Here is a 26,912-nt window from a genome sequence, read left to right as displayed (position 1 = left end):
CCCTCTAGATCCTGAGAAGCTGAGACAAGGGATCCATACTTCGATCTGTGCTTCAACTAAGATTTTTAATTATATGGGAGAAGTAAACAATTTCATTTTCTACTTTATACCTTTCTGTAGTGATCAAATTTTGGTAAAAAGGAATCTTACTTTATGATTCAAGGCAAATGTTCTATATATCCTAATTTGAATCTTTCGTGGGCAGCTGGATCTGTCTGATGCTGTCTACTTTTTGTCTCTTTTTCGTGGAAATGATCACACATACTCCTTGAGGAGGCCTGTACTTTCTCTGGCCTTTCTTCCAGGACTTCCCCCAAAATACAACACTCCTCAGGACAACACTCACAGGTTGCTACGGCACAACTAAGTGTCCTTCAAATGACAGGAGGAAGAAGACTTGGAAAGCACTGACGTCTCCCAATTTAGGGTAGTTCCTGCATCTCACCAAATGTGAGAACTAACTGTACTTCATGGCATTTGGCAATATGTTCTACTTCCAGGCCCTGAGCACTATAGAAACCCAGAGCTTCTCACTTGGGAGAACTGTCTCGATTCATATGGATGCTAATTTTAATAAAGATAACCTGAGGGGCACCTGGTGGCTCAGTCAGTTAAGCGAATGACTCTTGATTTCAGCTCAGGTCATGATCTCACGATCGTGAAATTGAGCCCTGCATTGGGCAATGTGCTGTGGAGCCTGGTTAGGATTCTCTCTCTCAAAAAAATAAAATTTGTAATTAATAACCTGAAAATAATTTCATTACATTATGAAATTTCTAATCTACATTGGAAAGTAAATGAGTAGGTTAAAAATAAATGAGCTTGGGGCACGTGGCTGCCTCAGTAGGCAGAGCATGCAACTCTGGATCTTGGGGTCATGAGTTCGAGCCCCACAATGGGTGTAGAGATTATGTAAAAATAAAACTTTTTAAATAAAATAATAAAATAAAGTAGCGTATGCAACACAGATGAACACTGAGGACATTATGCTAAGTGAAATAGGCCAGTCACAAAAGAGCAAATATGTATGATTCCATGTACAGGAGGTACATACTTAGAGTAGTCAAAAAAAACGAGGCAGAAGGTAGAATGGCAGCTGCCAGGGGCTACAGGGAAAAGGAAGCAGGAAGCTACTGTTACACTTTCAGTTTGGTAAAAAGAGAGTTCTAGAAATGGACAGTGGTGACAGCTGTACAACAGAAGGAAGGTTTTTAACACCACTAACTACACTTAAAATGGTTAAGATGATAAGTTTTGTTATATATATTTTACTACAAAAAAAAAATGAACTTTGAAAAAAGTTTGAAAGACTCACAATGCTAAGTGCTGCCAGAGACCTGAAACAGCTGAAACTATAAACCACGGTGCAGGAGTGTACGTTAATACAACCACAATGAACACTGGAAAGATCTAAAACGAAGCACATGCCTATTCTCTGACCCGACCCAATAATTCATTCCCAAGATAAATGGGTGTGTATGCACCAAAAGACACGCAAGAATGCTAACCACAGCCCTATTCAAAACAACCAAAAACTACTCCAACACTCCGTCTATTAGACAGAATGGGAAAATGAGCTGTGCTATATTCGCACAATAGAAAAGTATACAGCAATGAAAATGCTACATGTGACATGAGTGAATCTCACAAACATGTCAATTGAAAGCCAGACACAAAACAGTTCATACTGTTTGATTCCCCAAGGTGCAAAAAGGCCAACTAACCTATATTGTTAAAAGAGGTTTTCCTTAGTAGTGATGAGGAGGGGAGAGCTTTGCAGTCACTGCAAGGAACACTATTGAGGCTTCTGGGACACTGATAATATTTTGATTTGATTTCAGATGGTTCTATGGCTATGCTCATCAAGCTGAACATTTATGATATGTGTACTTTTCTACATGTTTATATGTACATGTTAACACTTCAATGGATTTTTATAAAGCACAAACTATACAATTTCATTTATATAAAGTGCAAAAACAAAACAAACCTACAAGACTGGGGCACCTGACTGGCTTAGTTGGTAGAGCATCCAATCCTTGATCTCAGGGTTGTGACTTTGAGCCCCACATTGGGTGTATATTACAGAAAGAGAGGAAGAAAAGAAAGAAAAGAAAAAGAAATGAAAGGGAAGGGAAGGAAATCTATGAGGCTAACAGAATAGAGAAGTCTGGACAGTAGTTACTTTTCAAAAGAGAAGTCAAGGTAGTGAATGGGAGTGGCAAATGGGGGCTTTGGGGTACTGGTAATGTTTTTTTATCTGGGAGATAAATAGCTGTGTTCACTACTAAATATTCACCAGGCTGTGCCATTATGAATTATACAGTTTTCTGTGTATAATTTGCACTTCATTATAAAAATTCATTTAAAAACTGGATAGATGGTTAAGATGATAAGTTTTGTTATATATATTTTACTACAAAAAAAAAATGAACTTTGAAAAAAGTTTGAAAGACTCACAATGCTGCCAGAAACCTGCGCTGCCAGAGACCTGAAACAGCTGAAACTATAAACCACGGTGCAGGAGTGTACGTTAATACAACCACAATGAACACTGGAAAGATCTAAAACGAAGCACATGCCTATTCTCTGACCCGACCCAATAATTCATTCCCAAGATAAATGGGTGTGTATGCACCAAAAGACACGCAAGAATGCTAACCACAGCCCTATTCAAAACAACCAAAAACTACTCCAACACTCCGTCTATTAGACAGAATGGATAGACAGGGGTGCCTGGGTGGCTCAGTCGGTTAAGCCTCCGACTTCAGCTCAGGTCACGATCTCACGGTTCCTGAGTTCAAGCCCCACGTCAGGCTCTGTGCTGACAGCTCAGAGCCTGCAGGCTGCTTTGGATTCTATGTACCCCCCTCTCTCTGCCCCTCCCTTGCCTGTGCTCTGTCTCTCTCTCAAAAATAAATAAACATTAAAAAAAAATTTTTTTTTAATTCATTTAAAAACTAAGAGTAAAAAAGAAAGGGAGGATGTTAGCAGAATGGTAGACTCAGAAGCTCCACGGGCCCTTCCCCTAGAGACACTGAGTTACCAAGATACAAACTAGAATACCTTTCTGAGAACCCCAGTGACCAGCTAAGAAGCGACAGGCCTCAAGCCAGCATAAAACCAAGACAAGATTCCAGCAAAAGGGGTAGGAAAACTCCTGGCATTTTGCGTGGCCACTTGTGCCCCGCCCCCGCCCCTACCCAGCAGTGAGTAGCACAACCAGGAAGAAACCTCACGTACTGAGCTCTTCCTCTGGGATGGAAACAAAGGAGTAGACTGTGCATCCAATGTTGTGGCTTGTCTAGAGCTGTCCATGGCATTGCTTTCTGTCTCACCTGACTCAGCACAATGATGAGACCAGCAACAGAGTTTGAAAGCCACTAAAAACAGAGATGAGCACAAGAACACCTTGGAGCTACAGTTATGCAGTGAGATGCCAGGAGGAGAAAGAGATCATAAGAGGTTTGAGAGGTCCTAGAACCTCTAGGTGGGCCAACTGGTAAAGTTCTTCCTCTGCACAAAACCAGTACATAAAGACTGGGACTGGTGGTTGTTTTCTTAAATGCCACATCTCAACAAAAGATCATATGGCATTTAAAGAAACAGGGAAATGTGGACCAAACAAAGTAACAAAATAAAACTCCAAAAACAGACTCTAAAAAAAATGCAATTATAAACTGCCTAACAAAGAATTTAAAATAACTATCATAAATGCTCAATCAGCTAAAAGAGAACACAGACAGCTAATGAAATTAGGAAAATGATGCATGGATGAAATGAGAACATCAACAAAGAAAAACTATTAAATAGCAACTAACAAGTTCCAGAGCTGAAAAATATAGTAACAGCTGAAAAATTCACTGGAGGGATTCTACAGCAAACTCGATCTGACAGAGGAAAGGATCAGCCCACGGGAAGACAGGTCATTTGAAATCATCTCAGAGAAGCAAACCAAAGGAAGAATGCAGAAATATGACCAAGCTTAAGGGGGCCTATAGGACACTTGTCACACTATATATTACAAGAATCTCAGAAGAAGAGAAAGAGAAAGGGGCAGAGAGATTATCTGAAGAAATAATGGGCCCAAAACTTCCAAAATCTGAGGAAAGAATATGTATAAATTCAAGAAGCCCAAAGAGGCTAACTAAACTAAACCCCAAGAGGCTCACACCAAAACACATTATAATCAAACTGCCAAAAGTCAAAGACAACACACTAGTTACAAACTACCAGAAAGAGAAATTAAGAAAACAAACCTATTTACAATTGCATCAAAAAGAATAAAATACTTAGCAATAAATGAACCAAGGAAGTAAAAGACCCATACACTGAAAACTACAAGACGCTAATGAAGGAAACTGAAGAACAAATGGAAAGGTATTTCATGGTATGGATTGGAAGAATTAATATTGTTAAAATGCCTAAACAACCCAAAACAATCTACAGATTCGATGTAATACCTATCAAAATGCCAACGGCATTTTCCACAGAAATAGAACAAACAATCCTAACATTTGTATGGAACCACAAAAGACCCCAAATAACCGAAGCAATATTGAGAACAAAGCTGGAGCCATCATGCTACCTGATTTCAAACTATATTACAAAGCTATAGTAACCAAAACAGTATTTTCATAAAGACACAGAGATCAATGGAAAAGAAAGGAGAGCTCAGAAATAAACCCGTTTATATGATCAACAAATTTATGACAAAGATGCCAAGAATGTACCATGTCAAAAGGACAGTCTCTTCAATAAGTGGTGTTGGAAAAATGGATAGCCCGTGCAAAGAATGAAACCAGACCACTATCTGACACAATATACAAATATACACAAAATGAAGTACAGACGTGAGTGTAAGACCTGAAACCATGAAACTCCTAGAAAAAAACACAGGTGATAAGCTCCTTAACACTGGTTTTGGTGATGACTTTTTGAATGTGACACCAAAGCAGAGCCAACAAAAGAAAAAATAAACAGGCAGGACTACATCAAACTAAAATGCTTTTGTTTTTTTTTTGTTTTTTTTTTTTTGTTTTTTTTTGTTTTTTTTTTTGTTTTTTTTTTGGGACAGAGAGAGACAGAGCATGAATGGGGGAGGGGCAGAGAGAGAGGGAGACAGAGAACTGGAAACAGGCTCCAGGCTCTGAGCCACCAGCCCAGAGCCCGACGCGGGGCTTGAACTCACGGACCGCGAGATCGTGACCTGGCTGAAGTCGGACGCTTAACCGACTGCGCCACCCAGGCGCCCCAAAACTAAAATGCTTTTGTATAGCAACAGAAACTGTCAACATGAAAAGGTTACCTACTGCATGAGTGAAAATATTTGTAAATGATGGAACTGGAGGGTATTATGCTAAGCAAAATAAGTCAGTCAGAGAAAGACAGATACCATATGTTTTCACTCATATGTGGATCTTGAGAAACTTAACAGAAGACCATGGGGGAAGGGAAGGGGGAAAAATGTTACAAACAGAGAGGGAGGGAGGCAAACCATAAGAGACTCTTAATACAGAGAACAAACTGAGGGTTGATGGGGCGTAGGGGAGAGGGGAAAGTGGGTGATGGGCATTGAGGGCACTTGTTGGGATGAGAACTGGGTGTTGTATGGAAGCCAATTTGACAACAAATTATATTTTTTTAAAAAATTTGTAAATGATATAATCAATAAGGAGTTAATATCCAAAATATGTAAAGAACTCAATAGCAAGAAAATAAACAATCCAATTAAAAAATGGGAACTGGATCTATATAGACATTTTTCCAAAGAAGACACACAGATGGTCAACAGACACATGGAAAGATACTCAACATCACTCATGATCAGGGAAATGCAAATCAAAACCACAATGAGATATCACCTCACACCTGTCAGAGTGGCTATTATCAAAAAAATAAAAAGCGTTGGCAAGGATGTGGAGAAAGGTGAAACCTTGTGCACTAGTGGTGGGAATGAAAACTGGTGCAGCCACTGTGGAAAACAGTATGGAGGTTCCTCAAAAAATTAAAAATAGAACTACCATGTGATTCACCAAGTCCACTTCTGGATATTTATCCAAAGAAAACAAAAACACTAACTCAAAAACATATCTGCTCCCCATGTTCATATGGAAATAACCTAAGTGTCCATCCACGGATGAATGGATAAAGAAAATGTAGTACACATGCAATGGAATATTACTCAGCCATAAAGAAGGAAACTTGCTATTTGCCACAACGTGGATGCACCTCAAGGGCATTATGCTAAGTGGAATGAGTCAGATAGAGAAAGACAAACATTGTATCTCACTTATATGCAGAATCTGCAGGAGAAAAAAAAAAAAAAAAAGAGCTCATAGGTACAGAGAACAGATTGGTGGTTGCCAGGGATACAGTAGGTAACAGGCAAAATAGGTGAAGGGGGTCAAAAAGTACAAACCTCCAGTTATAAAAATACGTCATGGGAATGTAATGTACAGTATAGTGACTGTAGCTAATAATATTGTATTGTATATCTGAAAGTTGCTAAAAGAGTAAATCTTAAAAGTTATCATAAAAAAATGTGTAACTAGGTATGGTGATGGATGTTAATGAGAATTATTATGTCATTAATTTCATAACATATACAAATATCAAATTATTATGTTGTATACCTAAACTAAAATAATGTTATATGTCACTTATATCTCAATTTTTAAAAAGTCAAAGACAAAGAGAAATCTTGGAAGCAGCAAGAGAAAAATCATCAACAAATCAACAGGCCACAACATAGATGAAACGAGGACATTACGCTAAATGAAATAAGTCAGTCAAAAAAAACAAACAGCATGATTCCACTTACATGAAGCATCTAAAGTAGTCAAATTCATAGACAGTTAAGTGGAATGTGGTAACCAGGGGCTATGAGAAGGGGGAAAGGGGAGCTGTGTTTTGGGTATCGAGTTGCAGTATCTCAAGATTAAAAAGTTCTGGAGATCTGTTTCATCAGTGAACTGTACACTTACAAATGGCTAAAATGGTAAATTTTGTTATGTGTTTTTTACCACAATTTAAAAAAGAGAGGAAAAAAAACCTATGAGTGATATCCCTAACAAACACAGATGCAAAAGGCCTTAAGAAAATACAAGCCTAGTAACGTGTAAAAGGATCTTAACAAGGGAAAGAGTGGAGTTTTGACAGATGCCAATTGACACACGCCTCTGTTAGGGTCTCCACCCCAAGAGCCCCTCGAGTACAAGACAGGGAATGCTCCCCAGGGCCTCAGAGAATGTCATGGGGAAGGCAGCCACTCCTCCAGGCACCAGGAACATTCCAGAACCCAACTCAGCCCAGGCCAAGAGTGACTGCAGGGGATACACGATTTCCAGACCCCTCTCTCGCAAAGGCTCAGCTCGTGCGATAGGCAGAGACGGAAACAAGAGGATCTACACCTTAAATCCACTCCAGCTAAGGAAAAGCAAGAAGGTGGAAGAGGTGTGGTTCTCAGTGTTTCTAAGAAATGGTGGTGCTGCAGGGTTCTCAGACCATTCCCGAACACAGCGCTCCATGCAGAAGAAACAACTAGCATACACTCTCTGGGCTTCAATGTCCTCATCTGTAAAACAAGGCCATTGGTTCCTGTTGCTCTGATATTCAAACAAGTCAGAAATACACATTCCAGACCCTCTAAAGGGCTGAGTCTCCCCTTCTTCTCTCTCCATCCCCAAACAGTCACCCATGACACAAGGGAATCAGTAATATCTTTACTGCAATGCATTCCATTCATCCATTTCTAACATACCTGGCGTGGAAGCTTATTTAGTGACCTCAGATAGTCTTTGTCCAGAATACAATTTCCAAGTGCATTCCCAAAACTTCTAAGAGTAAGGAAAAAAAAGAGTGAAACAGGTTGAGAATTATTACATGGTAATATCAGAGAACAGTTAGAATCTCTGTGCAAGTTGCTTCTCAACTGTGGCAGAGAAGGACCCGAATATACATCCAAAAATGTTTACTGAGCACCTGCCACATTCATGCACTGCTTTAGTTTTAGGTTCTCAGAATACAGCACCATCCCTGCCCTCAGCAAGAGGCAAGGACTATGAAAAGACTCCTTAGCTACCTCCTGCCGTGGAGCACCAATTCCAGAGCAGAGATTTCTTCTGAGGACTGCTCCAATTCCCCAGCAACAGTGGGCTACACACACTTAAGAGCACAATCCTCCCTGACAGAAGCTCTTCACTCGGGATGCCTGGTTATGTACCGCAAGTTTGTAGTGGATGTTCATTCATACATGTGTTTTTCTAGTGATTCAATTCACTTCAATTCTCAAAGGACCAAAAAAAAAAAAAAAAAAGGCAAAATACCCTGTTCTATGTAACTAAGCTGTACATACACAATGAAAAACTGCTTAATGGGGAAGCTGTCTCTGTACTCATGTGGAAAGGTCTCCGATCCATGACTGAGGCAGTGGGTGTGCAAAATCGACACAGAACAGAGAAGATAGTATTCTACCATGTGTTCCCAAGAGGGGAGACTGACTAAGCATAAAGCAGCATGGGGGACACGTGGGAGAACAGGAAATGGGGCCAAGAGGTACAGGGGAGAGGGAGACTCAGGTTATTTTGATTTTTGTACCACATGAACGTATTACATTCTAAACAAACTAAAACAAAACAAAACTGCTCTGAAACAAGAATCAAAATGAAGCAGGTCAGACTCTAGCTTTTGCTTACCTCAGCGCCCGCTTCAGCCCATCTGTCACCGCCTCCTTCCTTGCCTTCTCCAAAGACAAGGCTTTTGACTTGAGGCCCTCACTGACCCCATAGCCCACATCTTCATGATATGAGCCGTCCTGTGGGGGGAAGAGCCCAACATGAAGAGCTGCAGTCGTGTGTCCCTGTCACACAACTCTTTTTGCCCTGAACAGTGCCCACACTGGGCACATATTAACTCAGGAGCCTTGCTAAAGGGCACATGAATGGGCACCAAGAACTGTAAGAGAATTAATTTCCAGCACTATGTCCTTGATCTTATCTGCTGGGAAGTATGCGAGACAATTCTCCCTTCCCACCTCCTCTTTTACTTAAAAAAAGGCATACAGCTAACCCACCCTAAATCTCACTAGGGTGCATGACCCCAAGGTATAAAAACCTCTGGGACACTAAACAAAAAGAAAATGTGAAATATTATATTTAACGACTCTAATGATTGGATATTAAATCTTTTCACCAGTCAGGTGGTGTCCATTTCTGGCTTTCACCAAAAATGAAGGTAGACCTGATTGAGTTATTAGCTAATAGAGAACCAAATATAATTTTAGATGATAGCACTCTGTGATTTTTTTAAAAAAATTTTTAATGTTTATTTTTGAGAGAGAGAAACAGAGACAGAGACAATGCGTGAGCAGGGTAGGGGCAGAGAGAGAGAGAGGGAGACACAGAATTCAAAAGAGGCTCCAGGCTCCAGCTGCCAGCACAGAGTCAGACACGGGGTTTGAACTCAGGAACAGTGAGATCATGACCTGAGCCAAAGTCAGACGCTTAACTGACTGAGACACCCAGGTGCCCCCGCCCCACACTCTGTGATTTTTTATATAACTCAGAAAGTTAATTCAAAGAAATGAGTGACACTATAACAAAACTCTCCATTCCCAGTTTATTATGTGAATAAGGTTTTTCAGTACTATTTACTAAAAATAAGAAGTTAGAATAGAATTAATGTTGAATGGTCTGTCTAGGAAAAAGTAATATTAAACTATGGATATATTTTAAAAATTTAATTTAATTTAAAAAATAAACTATGGGGGGCGCCTGGGTGGCGCAATCGGTTAAGCATCCGACTTCAGCCAGGTCATGATCTCGCGGTCCGTGAGTTCGAGCCCCGCGTCAGGCTCTGGGCTGATGGCTCAGAGCCTGGAGCCTGTTTCCGATTCTGTGTCTCCCTCTCTCTCTGCCCCTCCCCCGTTCATGCTCTGTCTCTCTCTGTCCCAAAAATAAATAAAAACGTTGAAAAAAAAAATTTTAAAAATAAAATAAATAAAAAAAAATAAATAAACTATGGATATACAAACTATCCAAAAAGAAAAAGCCTCATCCATCTCATTAAGAAATACATTTTCCACAAAAATTTATTTTTATTAAGTATACAAATTTTAATGTAGTTATGTTGTCTCCCTCACAGACACAACTGACTAATCAATTGTATGTTAATAATACCTATAATAGTAATTCAATCCAGATTTTGTATAATTTATTTTTTTTCTTAACATTTATTTATTTTTGAGAGGCAGAGCAAGACACAGCACAAGCAGAGGAGGGATAGAGAGAGGGAGACACAGAACCCAAAGAAGGCTTCAGGCTCTGAGCTGTCAGCACAGAGCCTGACACGGGGCTCAAACCCACGAACTGTGAGATCATGACCTGAGCCAAAGTCAGACACTCAACCAACTGAGCCACCCAGGTGCCCCAAATTTTAAAAAATTTAAAGACCTAAGGTCACTGAAAATTTACTCAAAAAAATTATTTTTATATATACATACACACAGAGAGGAATTATACTAAGGTTATTAACAAGGTTCTAAACATATACATTCCAAACATTGTTTTATATATATTGATATATTATATTAGTATAAAGCCACTGGTGAAATAGAACAGGAGTTCAAGAAGAAACAATGTAAAATTTCTCATGATTAAAGAACACCTTGCTCATGTATTTTTTTAAATAGATGACAGTATTTAATCACCTATTATTGAAAATCCATTGGTATATTTAAAAATGATGCAACAAAAAACTATGGGAGGAACAGATAAAGGAGATTAAGAGTACACTTATCCTGATGAGCCATGAGAAACGTACAGAATTGTTGAATCACTATATTGCACACCTGGAACTAAAATATCCCAGTATGTTAACTATATGTGGATAAAAAAAAAAGGAAGAAAAAGATACAATACATTTATTTTAGAATGTCAAATTTGGGGGCGCCTGGGTAGCTCAGTTGGTTAAGTGTCCAACTCGATTTAGGCTCCAGTCATGAGCTCACAATTTGTGATATCAAGCCCCGCATCGAGATCTGCACTGACAGAGCAGAGACTGCTTGGGATTTTCTCTCTCTCCGCCCCTCCCCAACTCATGCACACACTCTCTCTCTCAAAAATAAATAAACATTAAAAAAAAAAAAAGTCAAATTTTACAATATGCCAAGAAATATACCCTTGCAACTACAGCTTTCGCCCATTACCCAGAAGTAGAACATTCTTATGAAAGCTTTCATTTGCCAAAGTAGCATAAAGCAAAGAAGTACCATTAATTTGTATGGAAAATTTTTTGAGCATTCCCAGATCCAAAAACTAACCTCTTTTGTGGCACGTGGGTGGCTCAGTCAGTTAAGCATCCAACACCTGATTTCTGCTCAGGTCATGATCTCACAGTTTTGGGAGTTCAAGCCCAGCACTGGGCTCTGTGCTAACAGTGCAGAACCTGCTCAGGATTCTCCCAATCTCTCTGCCCCTCCCCTGCTCGCGCAAGCATTCTCTCTCCCTCTCTCTCTCTCTGAAGACAAACAAGCAAGTAAATAAATAAATAAACAAATAAATAAATAATGGCCTCTATTAGGCTTCTCTGATACATCAGGACACATCCTGCTAATGGAGGCACAAAATAAATCAAAATAAAGCATATTTGCTCACAGATATAGTTCAAAGCTATAGGAGCTTGATGCTGAGGAGCTCGGCAGGGCCTCTGTTGCTACCAGGGTTCAATTTTTGTCATAAAAGTGAAAATCCTCTTTGGATTTCTTTCATTTAAGTGAAAACAGGTACCAGTGTAGGTCTTCCATAAACGCAAAGCGGCATAGCACAAACTTTTGAAAGGCAGAGGACCTGTATTCATACTTACGGTGAAAACATTTAGGAGTAAACTTAAAATGTGCAAGAAAACAAGAGTTTTTCACAATTCATTTAGGGACACATGAGTAAGAATGTTTGGCTACCACCATCCCAAAGAACACTGGCTGAGCCACAGCTCTAGCGCCTAGCTCTCCAGCTTGGCTGTGCCACCGTCCAGAGAATTCTCTACCTGCTCATTCTCTCTCACCGCCCACCTGATCCTCAGAGGCAGCAGGTCTATTCCATTACCCTCACCTTCAACTGGACTCTCACAAATGCACAGACTCCCACGTAGAACTTGCCATTGTTAAGGTCAACAAAATCTAGGAGTGGGAAAGAGAACCAGTTGAAGAGGATTCTGATCCCTGTGCCTCACCCACATTCCTCTGCTGGCAACCAAATATACCTACCCTACATCCTCACCCACAAAATACTCTCATCAGAAATTAGTGCCAAAGTAAGGGAAAGAAGTTGCCATTGCCAGGAAACATACCCACATTCTGCTGTGTGATAGAGTGTGCCCAGCCATTGTAACCAAACATCTCATTGGCCAGATTAATTACCCTGTGACCCTCGATGTAACATACCTGGAAAAAGAAATTAAACAGGGGGAGAAAAGGGGCTTGTTAAAATTCCTTGCCATACTTAAATGTGAATCAAAATTTACTTAATTTATTCCTTACCAGCTTTTTTGGCAAAACTGCCCTTAAACATTCCAGGGAAATTCTCAGTGACCTTATTTCAAAGATCTTCCAGAAGAAACCAGTTAGAACTAATATTTTGTCTGAGGGAAGGGACTAAACTCAGAGGGGCAAGATATCCACTCACCTATCAGTTTCCAAAACTCAGTTCCCAAAAATGTACAAGGCTCGGGTTGACATATATTATAGAAGACCAAAAATATACACAGAAGATACAATTAGAAACAAAAGAAACAGTTTTAAAAGATGGTATAAAAACCCCAAGATGGCAGGTATGGAAGTCTCAAGACAAAATTTGGGTCACTTCAGATGACACTGAAGGCTGGAACCCATCCCCTCCCAAAGACACTCAGAAACACCTAGGACTAGAGACCTTCTGAATCCATGAGGACCCAGAGAGGGAGCTGGCGAGATCATCTGAGTAGCCAGCTATATGGGCACCCACTTCGTAAGCATATAAACTCTCCTACCCTCTGGCCGCCTCCAGCCATTCGGCTACTGATGTATTCTGGGCCCAGCCTTTGCCTCAGAGCTTTCTGGATGGCCTGATACTCTTCTGCTGTGTACTGACACTGCAATCCAGAAAGGAAAAATTAAATTGGCATTTCCTCCATTCCTTATGTCAGCAAGTCTCCAACTGTTTTGGTCTCCAGACCCTTTTACACTCTTAAAAAGTACTGAGGATCCTAAGAGCTTTTGTTTATGTAGGTTATATCTATCCATATCAGGAATTAAAACTGAGAAACTCTTAAGGCACATCTTCCATCAGCCATCAAAGCAACGTCATCACATGCTGTGTATTCCCTTGGAAGTCCCACTGTTCACTCGCTTACAAGAGAATGAGTGGAAAAGGCAAGTGGTATGTTAGTGTTATGGAAATCATTTCGACCCCATGGACTCTGAAAAGTCTTGTGGACCCTCAGGGGTCACTGGACCACATTTTGAGAGCCAATGCCTTAGGTGTTACTACCATCCTTACAAAACTTTCTCAAGTAAACTTGAGAATTCATAAACTGAAATGTCCCACCTCGGGGTCTGTATATGACATTTATGCCCGCGAGGGAGTAGGGGAAATCCACCATCCTCTCCAAAGTTTTATACCTCTTCTCTAATTCAATAATTATTTTCCATGGTATACACAGATAATACACTACTACTTGTTTTGATTTTTGTCCCCTTGGCAGTTCTCCCCTTGCCCTATGTAAACAAAATAAATGCTCACAAGAAGATCTCTGGTCAAGACAAAGATAGAATTTGAGGGGACAAACTAAGAATCTCTTTTATGTGCACAGCATATCTCCACAGAGAATATGACACCAGAAACTCTGGATGCCTCCAAAAAGGGAACAGGAGTGATGGGGAAGTAGTGAGACTTTTCATTCGCATATAGTCTGTGTTCCATTTTGAATGTTATACCATATGAATATGGAGCCTATCCAAGAAAATAAACACAATGTAAATCTAATCTCCAGTACCATCAGTCTTTTGGTGCTAAAATTCCAAAATGCCCTGAGAGTTCACCAAACTCCCAAATAATGCACCTAAAGGAAAAACCACTGATGATAAATAGCGCCCAGGTATATGACAGTGCTCTACAAGTTACTTTCTCATATCTTTTCACTTCACCTCACTCTTGCCAGGTATGAGAGAAAACACACAGTTACCTGTCCAAAGCATAACACAGAACTGCCACCAGCAGAAGGATGGCTGCCACGGCCTCCGAGAATCGCCTCCTCAGTCACGGACATGCTGATTCTGGGGGACTTCTACAGAAACAGAAGATTAAAAAAGATCTCAAAGAATGCTAAATGTAAAAGGCAAGAGCCTCTACTAAAACTCAGATGAAAGCATCCAGATGCAGTATCCTACAAATCACTTTATTTACTTGACACTTTTTTATAAGCACTGCCCCAGTCAAGGACTAAGTTCCTCAGTGCTATCATCCAACAGGACACTGAGATCCTTTAGCGTCCACTTCTATCTTTCTGTTAAAATTTTTGCTGGAGTGGGGGTGCCTGCCTGGCTGGCTGGAACATGCTAGAGCATGCAACTTTTGATCTCAGAGTCATGATGTCAAGCCCTATGTGGAGAGTGTAGCCTACTTAAAAAATTTTTTTTCTTCTTACTAGGGTGATGGTGCTGCTAATAAAGGTGATTTTTAGGGGTGCCTGGGTGGCTCAGTGGGTTAAATGTCTGACTTCAGGTCATGGTTTAATGGTTCATGAGTTAGAGCCCCATATTGGGCTCTGTGCTGGCACTGCAGAGCCTGCTTCAGATCTCTGTCTCCCCTCTCTCTGCCCCTCCCCCATTTGCACCATGCTCTTCTCTCTCAAAAATAAACATGAAAAAAATTTTTAAGTGAATTTTACAATTAGAATGTATTCTAATTGCAATATTTATAATGCAAAAAGCCAAAATTACAAAAAATCTCCAAAGGACAGGAAACACTCACCTGATTACTACCTACTATATGAGCAACATGATCCTGGCTTCAGTGGGGTCAAAACAGAAATATAAGCCACAATAACTGAACTGCTTTCCAGGAACTAACAAGCTAGCTGGAAGGAGAAGACTAATAAATAGGAAAATTAAAGAGGAAGAGAAGGCAGTACAGATGACCCTAACATTCAGGAAAAGTACAGCGTTAGACCAGTCAGCATCACCTGGGAACTTATTAGAAGTGCAAATCCTCGGGGTGCCTGGGTGGCACAGTCGGTTAAGCGTCCGACTTCAGCCAGGTCACGATCTCGCGGTCCGTGAGTTCGAGCCCCGCGTCAGGCTCTGGGCTGATGGCTCAGAGCCTGGAGCCTGTTTCCGATTCTGTGTCTCCCTCTTTCTCTGCCCCTCCCCCGTTCATGCTCTGTCTCTCTTTATCCCAAAAATAAATAAAAACGTTGAAAAAAAAATTAAAAAAAAAAAAAAAAAAAAAGAATCTCATGTCTGTGTGGGTTCCCTGTATGTAAGCTGTTAAATTTGATTTAAAAAAAAAAAAAAAAAAAAGAAGTGCAAATCCTCAGGCCCTACCCTAGACCTACTGGATCAGAAACTAGAGATGAGGCCCAGGAGTCTGTACTTGCCCACTGAGGGATTCGGATACACACTTTAGTTTGAGAGCCAATGCATTAGACTCAGATTGGCAAATGTTTATAGTCCACTAGAAAACAGAATGACCCTCAGAAGGACCCTCTACCTAATTACCCCACACCTGTCTCAAATCAAACGGATTCAGAGTTAGGCCTCAGCCTTTCTGTCCCCTTCTGGCATTCCAGATGTGGAAGTGAGGATGTGGTGAGTCCTCCGATGTGAAATTCCGGATTTCCCCGGGTCTTCCAGTAGGAGCCATGATCCACTATGCTGACCACACAGGAGCCCAGAGTCTGTATATCATCTCTGTAAAGGGGATAAGGCACTAAATACACGTCCTGCTGCTGGCGTGGGTGACATGGGGATGGCCACAGTGAAGAAAGGCAAACCAGAGCCCAGAAAGAAAGTACATCCAGCAGTGATAACTGGATAATGAAAGTCTTACCGGAGAAAAGATGGTGTGTTTTTCTATTTTGAAGGTAACACAGGGGTCACTGAAAACAATAAAGGTGAAATGACAGATTCTGCTATCATGGAACCAGTTGCAAAGGGGTGTACAGACCGGTACCCTAGGACTGCATCCAATGCTGGTGGTATTGTATGATCCTTTAGTGTATTTGTTAAAAAAAAATTAAGAATTATTTGCTCCTGATGTTTGCCTTCCTGTTCTTTTCTGCATGTCATTCTTCTTGGCACCACCTAGCCCTGGCCTACTATTATAGAATATAGTTACTTAGTGCAAACTTGCTGTGGGCACGTGCAAAATAAACAGTACTTGGAAAAAAAAAAAAAAAAAAAAAGGCTTGTGCCTCAGCAAACTTACGTGTCGTAGTCTCCAGGTTATTTGCTGACAGTAAAACTACAAATCTAGGAATATCAAGTAGTAGGACTCTCCATACAGCATTACAATACAATATTTAAGGGCTCAAGTTCTGTCAGCTTCTGCTTCTATCACCCACTGGCTGCTTGACCAAGGGGAAAATCACATAATCTCTCTAAATGATGTTTTCTCATCTAGAAAATGGCCATAATAATACTATCACTTCCTAAGGGTTCTGTCGAGATTAACATGATGCTGCATGAAAACTGCATTAGAATAGTGCCACATGAAGTACTAAATAAATGTTGGCTACGGCTAGGTGCATGTCAATTTTCATATATACAGGATGATGAAAATGCAAAAAACTATTTAAATGATCATAAAACCAGGGTGCCTGGGTGGCTCAGTCAGTTGGGCATCATGATCTCATGGCTTGTGAGTTTGAGCCCCATGCCGGGCTCTGTGCTGACAGCTCAGAGCCTGGAGCCTGCTTCAGATTCTGTGCCTTCCTCTCTCTCTACCCCTCCCCCACTCACACTCTATCTCTGTCTCAAAAATAAATACAGATTGGGGTGCCTGGGTGGCTCAGGTCATGATCTTGCAGTTAGTGGGTTCAAGCCCTGCATCAGGCTCTCTGCTGTCAGCACAGAGCCTGCTTCAGATCCTCTGTTCCCCTCTGTCTCTGCCCCTCTCCTGCTTGTGCTTTCTCTCCTTCCCTCTCAAAAATAAATAAATAAACTTTAAAAAATAAACATCAAAAAAATTTTTACATAAATGATCGTAAAATATTACATTCCAGCTAAGAATGAGATATTTATAACCTAGCACTAAAAAAGAAATAGCCTAACTAGATTAGTCAATAATATCTAAATTGATATAACACAATCACTATATTGGACGCCTGAAACTAATTATTACACCTTATGTTAACTAACTAGAATTAAAAACAAAAACTTAACAACACTTCACACACACTGGTATGGCTACAATAAAAAAGACAGTGAATAATCAAGGTTAGCAAGGATATGAAGAAATTAGCACACACACACACACACACACACACACACACACACACACACACACACAATCTGTTAAAACAGGTGATGTGCTGTGGGAGCGGATATGGACTAAATGGGTAAGGGGTATTAAGGAATCTACTCCTGAAATCATTGCTTCACTATATACTAACTAATTTAGATGTAAATTTTAAAAAATAAAAAATAAAGTTAAAAAGAAAAGAATAAAACTTAAAACAAAAAACAAAAAACAAAAAACAGGTGTGTGCCTGGCTGGCTCAGCTGGTAGAGCACATGACTCTTGATCTCAAGGTCTTGAGTCCAAGCCTCAGTTTGGGGGTAGAGTTTACCTTTAAAAAAAAGATCAGAGGTCTTTGGGTGGTTCAGTAGGTTGAGCATCCAACTCTTGCTTTTGGCTTGGGTCATGGTCCCAGGGTTGTGGGATCAAGCCCCACATCAGGCTCCAAGCTGAGCATGTACCCTGCTTAGGATTTTTCCTCTCTCCCTCTCTCTCTCTCCCTCTCCCTCCCTCCCTCCTGTCTGCCCCTTTCCTCTACCTGAGTCCTCTCTTTCTCTAAAAAATAAAAAAATAGGGGTGCCTGGGTGGCTCAGTTGGTTGAGAGTCCGACTTCAGCTCAGGTCATGATCTCGCAGTCTGTGAGTTCAAGCCCCATGTTCTGTGCTGACATTTCAGAGCCTGGAGCCTGCTTTGGATTCTAGGTCTCCCCATCTCTCTGCTCCTCCCCCTGCTCATGCTCTCTCTCTCTCTCTCTCAAAAATAAACATTTAAGAAAAAATTTTTAATAAAAAAATAAAAAGACCAAAACTCAAAATTGTTACAGCAGGAAACAGTGAAATGAAGATCTTATTTAGAATGTAATTGTAAATGGCAGAAAAGAGTTAAAATAATGAAATGGATCTGTCTCCAAGGGGTGGAGAACAGTGGAGCAGGGATCTTCTTTTTCAAAATAAAACTTTCAGGGGTGCGTAGATGGCTCAGTCGTTTAAGCATTCAACTCTTGGCTCAGGTCATCATCTCACAGTTTTTGAGTTCGAGCTCTGAGTAGGGCTCTGTGCTGACAGCACAGAGTCTGCTTGCTGTCTGCTTGGGATTCTCTCTCTCCCTCTCTCTCTAACCCTCCTGATTGCTCTCACTCTCCCCCAAAATAAATAAACTTAAAAAATTTAAATAAAACTTTTAGCACTATTTCATTTTCCATATATGTACATGTATTATTTTAATAAAAACAGAAATTAAAAAATTAAATATCTACTATATAAAGCAGAGGTTGGGGGGCACCTGGGTGGTTGAGCGACCAACTTCAGCTTAGGTCACAATCTCATGGTTCATAGATTCGAGCCCTGCATCAGGCTGTGTAGACAGCTAGGAGCCTGGAGCCTGCTTCAGATTCTGTGTCTCCATCTCTCTCTGCCCCTCCCCTACTCACACACTCTCTCTCTCTCAAAAATAAATATTAAAAAAAAAAAAATTTTAAAAACAGAGGTCAGCAAACTTTTTCTGTAAAGTGCTAGAGAGTAATTATTTTAGGACTTGTAGGCTATGTAGTCTGTCATGACTACACAACCCTGGCATTTTAGTGTGAAAGCAGCCATAGATAATATGTAAACAAATGGGCATGGTTGTGTCCCAATAAGACTTTATTACAAAAAGAGGTATAAGATTTGGTCCACAAGCCATAGTGTGCCATACTTGCTATAAATAATGCTTTGAACATTAAAGTCAGATGTGGTTCAACACCCAGTTCCACTCAGTAAGTTACTTACATTGAGCAATTGCTCAAACTCTCTGTGCCCAAATTTCCACATCTGTAAAGGGGAATATTCATAAAAGCAACCTCATAAATTTATCATATGATAATGATGTGATTAATAATTATATCCAACAAAAATCATTAGATACTAAAAAGTTGTTGGGGGATGTTCACAGCGTCTCAAATGAACACCTGTCGACTTATTTCTTCAAAACAAAGGGCTATACAAAGCATAAGAGACTGTTAAAAACTGAGAACAAACTGAGGGTTGATGGGGGGTGGGAGGGAGGAGAGGGTGGGTGATGGGTATTGAGGAGGGCACCTTTTGGGATGAGCACTGGGTGTTGTATGGAAACCAATTTGACAATAAATTTCATATAATAAAAAAAAATAAAATAAAAAATAAAACAAAACAAAAACAAAAACAAAAAAAACAAACAAAAAAAAAGAAAATGAATTGTATTCATAATAAATTTTGTGTTTGAGAGGCAAAAAAAAAAAAAAAAAACAAAAAAACAAAAACAAAGGGCTATATATTGGGAAGGTACCTAATGCTACAGAATTGCACTTAAAAATGGTTAAAAGGAGGGTTGCCTGGGTGGCTTAGTGGGTTAAGCGTCCAACTTCAGCTCAGGTCATGACCTCACAGTCTGTGAGTTCCAGCCCCACATCCGGCTCTGTGCTGACAGCTCAGAGTCTGGAGCTACTCAAATTCTGTGTGTGTGTGTGTGTGTGTCTCTCTCTCTGCCCCTCCCCCACTTGCATGCGGTCTCTCAAAAATAAACATTAAAAACATTTATTTTTAATGGTTAAAATGATAAATTCTATGTTATATATATTTTGCCACAATAAAAAAAAAAGAGGGAGGGGCGCCTAGGTGGCTCAGTTGGTTAAGTGTGCAACTCTTGATTTCAGCCCAGGTCATGATCTCACAATTGTGGGATCCAGTCCTGAGTCAAGCTCTGAGCTGACAGTGTGGAGCCTGCTTAGGATTCTCTCTCCCTCACTCTCTGCCCCTGCCCCACTTGTGCATGTGCACTCGTGTTCTCTCTCAAAATAAATGAACATTTTTTTAAAAAGAAGGGAGAGTAATTTAACATAATAAAGGTTCATATATCCTTCATGCAAGATCTAAGAGTCTGGTGGCCCTGGCCATCCTGTCGTTGTGTCATCTAGCACACGTGACCTCTGCAGGGGTAGAAAGAGTTCATCACTGCAGGGGTAGAAAGAGTTGGAAAAGTCACACTGGTTCATAGCTGCCTTAGGCCAGAAGTGATATGGATCACTTCTGGTCACAGTTCACTGGACAGCTCTTGTCACAAGGCCCCAACTTAATTGCAGTAGAGGCTAGGAAATTTAAGGCATTTGAATATTCGGTGACTACTGTCTCTTCCACATCCATTCCCCTCCCAACCCCACTCCAATATGAACCCCTAGAAGGCAGGAGGTTCTTCTTGATTCTTCTTGGCACCCCAATGACTAGCATGGAACCTTGCTCATGCAGGGCTAGGAAGGGAGGGTTTGGTGAGTGATTAAATCAGTGACTGGCTAGATGAATGAATGAATGAATGAATGAATGAAATACATAATGTAGGATATGCAGACAAAGCATATTTTTTAATTCTTTACAAACTAACTTTATAAGGCAAGAGTTACACTTCTCACACTTAAAAAGCAACTTGATACTTTTCTAAACAATATCTTAAAAGATTCAACCTCTTATGACAGAAAAGGACAACTTCGTCCCTGCCCATAAAGTAAAACATGGCATCATTTTTCTTACATTTTTTCCAGTTACTTCTTGGGGGGGAACAACTTACCTTTCCTAAAACTGTCCACAACCATTTTCCCATTATAAAATTAAAATATCTTTATTGTAGAAACATCTATTAAAAAATAAGGAAGTAAAATTTGGCTGGATCCCCACCAACAGATGACTTTTTTTATATGTGATTGAGTTTGTATTATGTTTAAAATTTTTTTTAATGTTTATTTATTTTTGAGAGAGAGACAGAGCATGAGGAGATGGAGAAAGAGGGAGACACAGAATTTGAAGCAGGCTCCAGGATCTAAGCTATCAGCACAGAGCCCAATGCAGGGCTCGAACCCATGAACCTGAGATCATGACCTGAGCCAAAGTCGGATGTTTAACTGACTGAGCCACCCAGGCGCCCCTTACAGTTATTTATTTATTTTGAGAGAGAGGGAGAGGGAGAGAGCGTGAATCCCAAGCAGGCTTCATGCTGACAGTGCGGAGCCCAATGAGGGGCGCAAACTCATAAACTGTGAGATCGTGACCCAAGCCGAAACCAAGAGTCAGATGCTTAATCAACGGAGTCACACAGCTGCCCCAAGTTTATATGTATGTTTAATGTGTATATGTGTATGTGCATATTGGTTAAACAAAGGGAGAATCAAATCTGGGAAGCATATCTTATCCTGCACCTCAAATCTTCTCGGCCTTGTCTGTCTCTGAGGCCTTTGATCAGTTTTTCCACCCTGGTTGTCATTAGGTGGAACAAATGGGCATGAGTTTTAAATGAATGCACATAGGTACAACCACTGGTCCCTTACTTCATGCTCATGGTAATGCCTCTCACTCCCACCCCTGGCCTCCCTCTTGCCTTTGAGGTGTGAGAACCTGTGGGGTCCACCTGATGTCCATACATGTACAACCTGGAAGTTTGAGGGAGTTAATATACCAGGGGCAAACCTTTTACCAATAAGATGCAGACGCTGAGGGAGAAATTCTTCTTCCTTCGGGTGTATTGTCCTGGGACACAGTACTTCAGACATCTTCCTGAGAGACAGCTTTAGGAAATCAGTCAGTTGTACCTTGTTACCAAGCGGTAGCCAGCTTGGACATGTACTCTTGAACTGACTTAATCTCCTCTCCTCAATTCCCCTTTCCTTACTTCTGCTTCCTGAAAAAATAACAGCCCATAAGCTTTTGCCTCAAACTCTAGGTTCTGGGATACCCAGATATAGAGATACCATGGATGCTCTGCTAATTATCCCTTCAGCTCTTACCACAGTAGTGCACCCTGCCCTAACTTCCAAATGCCAACCTTTGTATCTCTTTACCTGAAGGCCTTTTTTGGCATCCAGGGCCCATTTTTGTACCTGTTCATGCTAAGCTAGAAGTGTCAGAGAAATGATGCTCCTGGGAGCAGCCCTCTAACAGTGACTGACTAGAGCTGGTGTTTAAGGACCCTAGATTTCTTACCCCCTTTGTGGGATAACACTGAGCTGTGAGTTCTACATTGGCTCAAGTTCCCCAGTCAAATTAGGTTTGGTTGCCCACTGGTGGTGACTGGCTTGACCATGCATGCTCCGTGGACTGCCTTTTCTTTCCCATCTCACTTCCCTCTGCTCTACCAGTACATCCTGGGCTCTACTCTCAGACAAGCTACCTACATTTGGCGAAAAATGTAGGGAGAGCAAAAGATACCTTTACAATGGAAAAACCTGGCAGATGCTTCCTTAATCAGGTAATCAAACATAATGTCACCAGTAATAATCACATCATAAGCTTCCTGATGGATACACTGAAAAGGTCACATCACTTAGAAAGTATTTCTACCAATTTAATCATGACTTTAACCAAGAGGAAATAATCAGACAAGTTTATATCTACAAGGCTTGGACTCAAACTATGTCAATGTCAATGTCTCAAAAAACCAAAACAAAGCAAAACAAAGAGGCTACTGAATGCCTCTAGATTAAGAGACTAAAGACACACAATGTCTTTTTGCAACTTATTCTCAAGTCATTCAACTAATAAAACATCATTCAACGAATAAAATGTGTGTGTGTGTGTGTGTGTGCATGTGCAAAGAGAATGAGAGGAAGATAAATCGAAGTAACAAATTTATGAATCCAGGTGAAGGATACGCAGGCCTCCCTTGTATAACTTTTCTGAAGGCTTCAAATGTTTCAAAACAAAATGTTAGGAAAGACTTCCTGCATAGACAAGGTTATGGCAGCTACATAAATCCAAATATCCCAAAACATCCAATGCAGATCAAAAAAGAGGAACAAATAAAACCACAAATATCCTGTTATCTTCTAATATAATTAGAAGACTGAAGCTTCCTTTTCAAACCAGGGCCCCGGCAGAATGGCTCCTGCAAATAAGGGCGTTGAGAAGAAGGGCCGTTCTGCCATCATTCTGCCATCAACGAGGTAGTGACCAGAGAATATACCATCAACATTCACAAGCACATCCATGGACTGGGTTTCAGGAAGTGTGCCCCTCAGGCACTCAAAGAGATCTGGAAATTTGCCATGAAGGAGATGGGAACTCCAGAAATGCATGTTGACATGAGGCTCAACAAAGCTGTCTGGGCCAAAGGAGTAAGTAACGTTCTAAACTATATCCATATGCAGTTGTCCAGATAATGTTAATGAGGATGAAGATTCACCAAACAAGCTCTATATGTTGGTGACCTATGTACCTGTCACCACTTTCAAAAATCTACAGTTAATGTGAATGACAACTAATCGTTGATTGCCAAACAAAGGTATGCTGCAAAAAAGAAAGAAGAGGAGAAGGAAAAAGAAAAGAAGAAAACTGAAAATACTACAAGCTTCAAAATGCCAGCAATTTCTGGTGGAGATATTTCTCAAATGTTCATCATAACCCTTCAAGGAAAGTAAGGTGAGATGTAGGTGGGAAGAGAAGTGCATACAAGAAAGAGGAGGATGGAGAGCATAAGATGGAACTAAAATTGCTCCCCAGAAAAGAAAACCCACTTTTAGTATGAAGATACTAACAAAGAGTTTCGGTAGGTCAGAGCAGTCCAGAAATAAAAGGTATACACAACTCAAGGAGGCAGTCTTGGAAAGCCAGTGTTTCTGGAGAGAAGAGGGCAAAAAGGAATGAGAAGTGCCCTTGAAACTGTGCCGTAAAGGGCAGATGACAGATCCTGTAAGATAAGAGAATATTTAAAAGTCAGGGGACATATAATCATGCCTCCCAAAAAGCCTTCTAATAAAGAAACCATACTCACTACACTTACAAAAGAATAGAAACTGGGGCACCTGGGTGGCTCAGTCGGTTAAGTGACCGACTTCAGCTCAGATCATGATCTCACAGTCTGTGGGTTTGAACCCCGCATCAGGCTCTGTACTGAGAGCTCAGAGCCTGGAGCCTGCTTCGGATTCTGTCTCCCTCTCTCTGCCCCTCCCGTGCTCATGCCTCTGTCTCTCTCTCTCTTTCTCTCAAGAGTAAATAAACATTTTTTAAAAATTAAAAAAAAAGAATAGGAACTATTCTTGATAGGAATCTTGTAAACCACCTGACAACCAACGTTGTTCACAAAATGCAAAATAAAAAAGAGTCCATGAACTTAAAGACAGTGCAATAGAATTATACAGTCTGAAGAGGAGAAAAAGACAGACTCAAAATAATGAAAGAGCCTCAGGGTCCTGTGGAATAATATAAAAACAGCTAACACAGATATAACTGGAAGTCTCAAAAGAAGAGATTAAAGAGAATGGAAAACAAAAACAAACAAAAATTTGAATGGCTTGAAATTTCCTAAATTGGGTGACACGCATATATTTATACATTTAAGGTCAGCAAACCTCAAGCAGGATAAATACAAAGAAAATCACACTTAGACACACCCTAGGCAAATTGCTGAAAACCAAAAATAAAGAGAAAATCTTGAAAGCAGTCAAAGAAAAATGGCCCAGCATATACAAAATAATAATATAAATGATGTCTCTACCTTACAATAGTTTAAAAGACATACTTAGGAATAAATTTAAGGACAGGTGTAGAAGACCTCCCTGTTGGAACACTACAAACAGTATTAAAAAAAAATTAAGACCTAAGTAAAAAGGGAGATGTACCATGTTCATAGATTTCAAGAGTCAATAACCATTAAGATGTTAATTTTTCCCAAATTGATCTAAAGATTAAATGCCATCCCAGTCAAATTCCTCACAGACTTTTTTGTAGAAATTGATAAAATGATTCTAATACTTATATGGAAAATGCAAAGGAACTGCATTAGACTGTCCACATCAATCTTGAAAAACAACAAAGTTGAAGGACCTACACTATGTGACTTCATGACTTACTATAAAGCTCCAGTAATTAAAATAGAATTAAAACTGACATAAGAATTGATCGGTGGAACAGGAAAAAAAGCCCAGAAACCAACCACCACTCAAACAGTCACAAGAATGCAATCCCAGGGCGCCTGGGTGGCTCAGTCGGTTGAGCATCCGAATTCGACTCAGGTCATGCTCTCGCGGTCTGTGAGTTCCAGCCCCGCGTCGGGCTCTGGGCTGATGGCTCGGAGCCTGGAGCCTGCTTCCAATTCTGTGTCTCCCTCTCTCTATGCCCCTCCCCCATTCATGCTCTGTCTCTCTCTGTCTCAAAAATAAAATAAACGTTAAAAAAAAATTAAAAAAAAAAAAAAAAAGAATGCAATCCCAATCAGAAAGGTACAAATGTAATGCAATGGCATTTTCAACAAATGATCTGACAACTGAGTATCTCTATGGGGAAAAATTTTCATAGTTTTCACAAAATATTTTTTATACCATTCACAAAAACCAGAGATAAATCATAGGCCTAAATATAAAAGCTACAACTACAGGGGCACCTGAGTGGCTCAGCTGGTTAAACATCTGACTCTTGATTTCAGTTCAGATCATGATCTCACGGTTTGTGAGTTTGAGCCCTACATCGGGCTGTACACTGATAGCACATGGAGCCTGCTTGGGATCCTCTCTCTTCCTCTCTCTCTCTCTCTGCCCTTTTCTGCCCATCTCTCTTTCCTCTACTCACAAAATAAATAGATTAAATAAAATTTTTTAAAAAGCTACAACTATAGGGGCACCTGGGTGGCTCAGTCGATTAAGCATCCAACTTCAGCTCAGGTCATCATCTCACAGTGTGAGTTCAAGCCCCACGTGGGGCTCTGTGTTGACAGCTCAGGACCTGGAGCCTGCTTCAGATTCTTTCTCTGCCCTTCCCCTGCTCACGCTTTGTCTCTCTCTCTCTCTCTCTCTCTCTCTCTCTCTCTCTCTCAAAAATAAAAAAAGATTTAAAAAAAAATTTTTTTAAATAAACATTAAAAAAAAGAAAATAAAAAAAATTTTAATAGAAATAACATATAATCCAATAATTAAACTACTGGGTGTTCACCCCTCCTTAAAAAATGAAAACACTAATTTGAAAAGATATATGCAGCTTTATGTTTATTGCAATATTATTTTAAAAAGCCAAGATATGGAAGAAGTCTAAACATCCATCAATAGATGAATAGATAAAATAATATTTCATAAAAAAGGATTGAAATCTTGACATTTGCAACAACATGGATGGATCTAGAGAGTATAATGCTAACTGAAATAATTTAGTCAGAGAAAGACAAATGTCGTATGATTTCACTAATATATAGAATACAATAAACAAATGAATACATAAACAAACACAAAACAGAATCAGACCTATATGGTTGCCAGAGGAAGGGAGTTGGGAGGATAGCCAAAATGAGTGAAAGGAGTAGAAAATAGAGACTTGCAGTCATGCAATGGGAATAAAAGGCACAGCATAGAGAATACCGTCAATGATACTATCATAGTGTTGTATGGTGACAGATGGTAGCTACACTTGTGGTGAGGCCAGCATAACATATACAGATATT

General features: G+C 40.2%; 1 protein-coding gene, 1 long non-coding RNA gene and 2 pseudogenes across 7 annotated transcripts in view; 2 read left to right on the top strand and 2 right to left on the bottom strand.

Moving 5' to 3' along the window:
- RAD52 (RAD52 homolog, DNA repair protein) overlaps positions 1-26,912 on the bottom strand; it is a 34,837-nt gene that overhangs the window by 3,710 nt on the left and 4,215 nt on the right. For 2 of the 6 annotated variants that reach the window (XM_045464108.1, XM_045464111.1), the window contains exons 2-7: positions 14,218-14,319; positions 13,024-13,125; positions 12,346-12,439; positions 12,108-12,175; positions 8,697-8,815; positions 7,763-7,838 (exon numbers count right to left, since the gene is read on the bottom strand). In XM_045464108.1, the coding sequence (XP_045320064.1) occupies positions 7,763-7,838; positions 8,697-8,815; positions 12,108-12,175; positions 12,346-12,439; positions 13,024-13,125; positions 14,218-14,301 (543 nt within the window). In that variant the 5' untranslated portion in view covers positions 14,302-14,319. Of the gene's footprint in view, positions 1-7,762; positions 7,839-8,696; positions 8,816-12,107; positions 12,176-12,345; positions 12,440-13,023; positions 13,126-14,217; positions 14,320-21,958; positions 22,933-26,912 lie in introns of those variants that run through there. The other 4 variants (XM_045464110.1, XM_045464113.1, XM_045464109.1 and 1 more) reach the window with 3 other exon arrangements.
- LOC123590673 lies at positions 761-2,716 on the bottom strand. Its single transcript, XR_006708911.1, has 2 exons — positions 2,492-2,716; positions 761-1,337 (listed from the first exon to the last, which is right to left on the bottom strand). It is a non-coding gene; the product is annotated as an uncharacterized LOC123590673 (long non-coding RNA).
- LOC123590671 lies at positions 15,823-16,284 on the top strand (annotated as a pseudogene).
- On the top strand, positions 23,366-23,737 carry LOC123591768 (annotated as a pseudogene).

This window comes from Leopardus geoffroyi, chromosome B4 (genome assembly GCF_018350155.1).
Source record: "Leopardus geoffroyi isolate Oge1 chromosome B4, O.geoffroyi_Oge1_pat1.0, whole genome shotgun sequence".
Classification (NCBI taxonomy): Eukaryota; Metazoa; Chordata; class Mammalia; order Carnivora; family Felidae; genus Leopardus; species Leopardus geoffroyi.
Note: the sequence above shows the minus strand (reverse complement) of the source record. Positions and strands in the feature narration are given on the sequence as shown.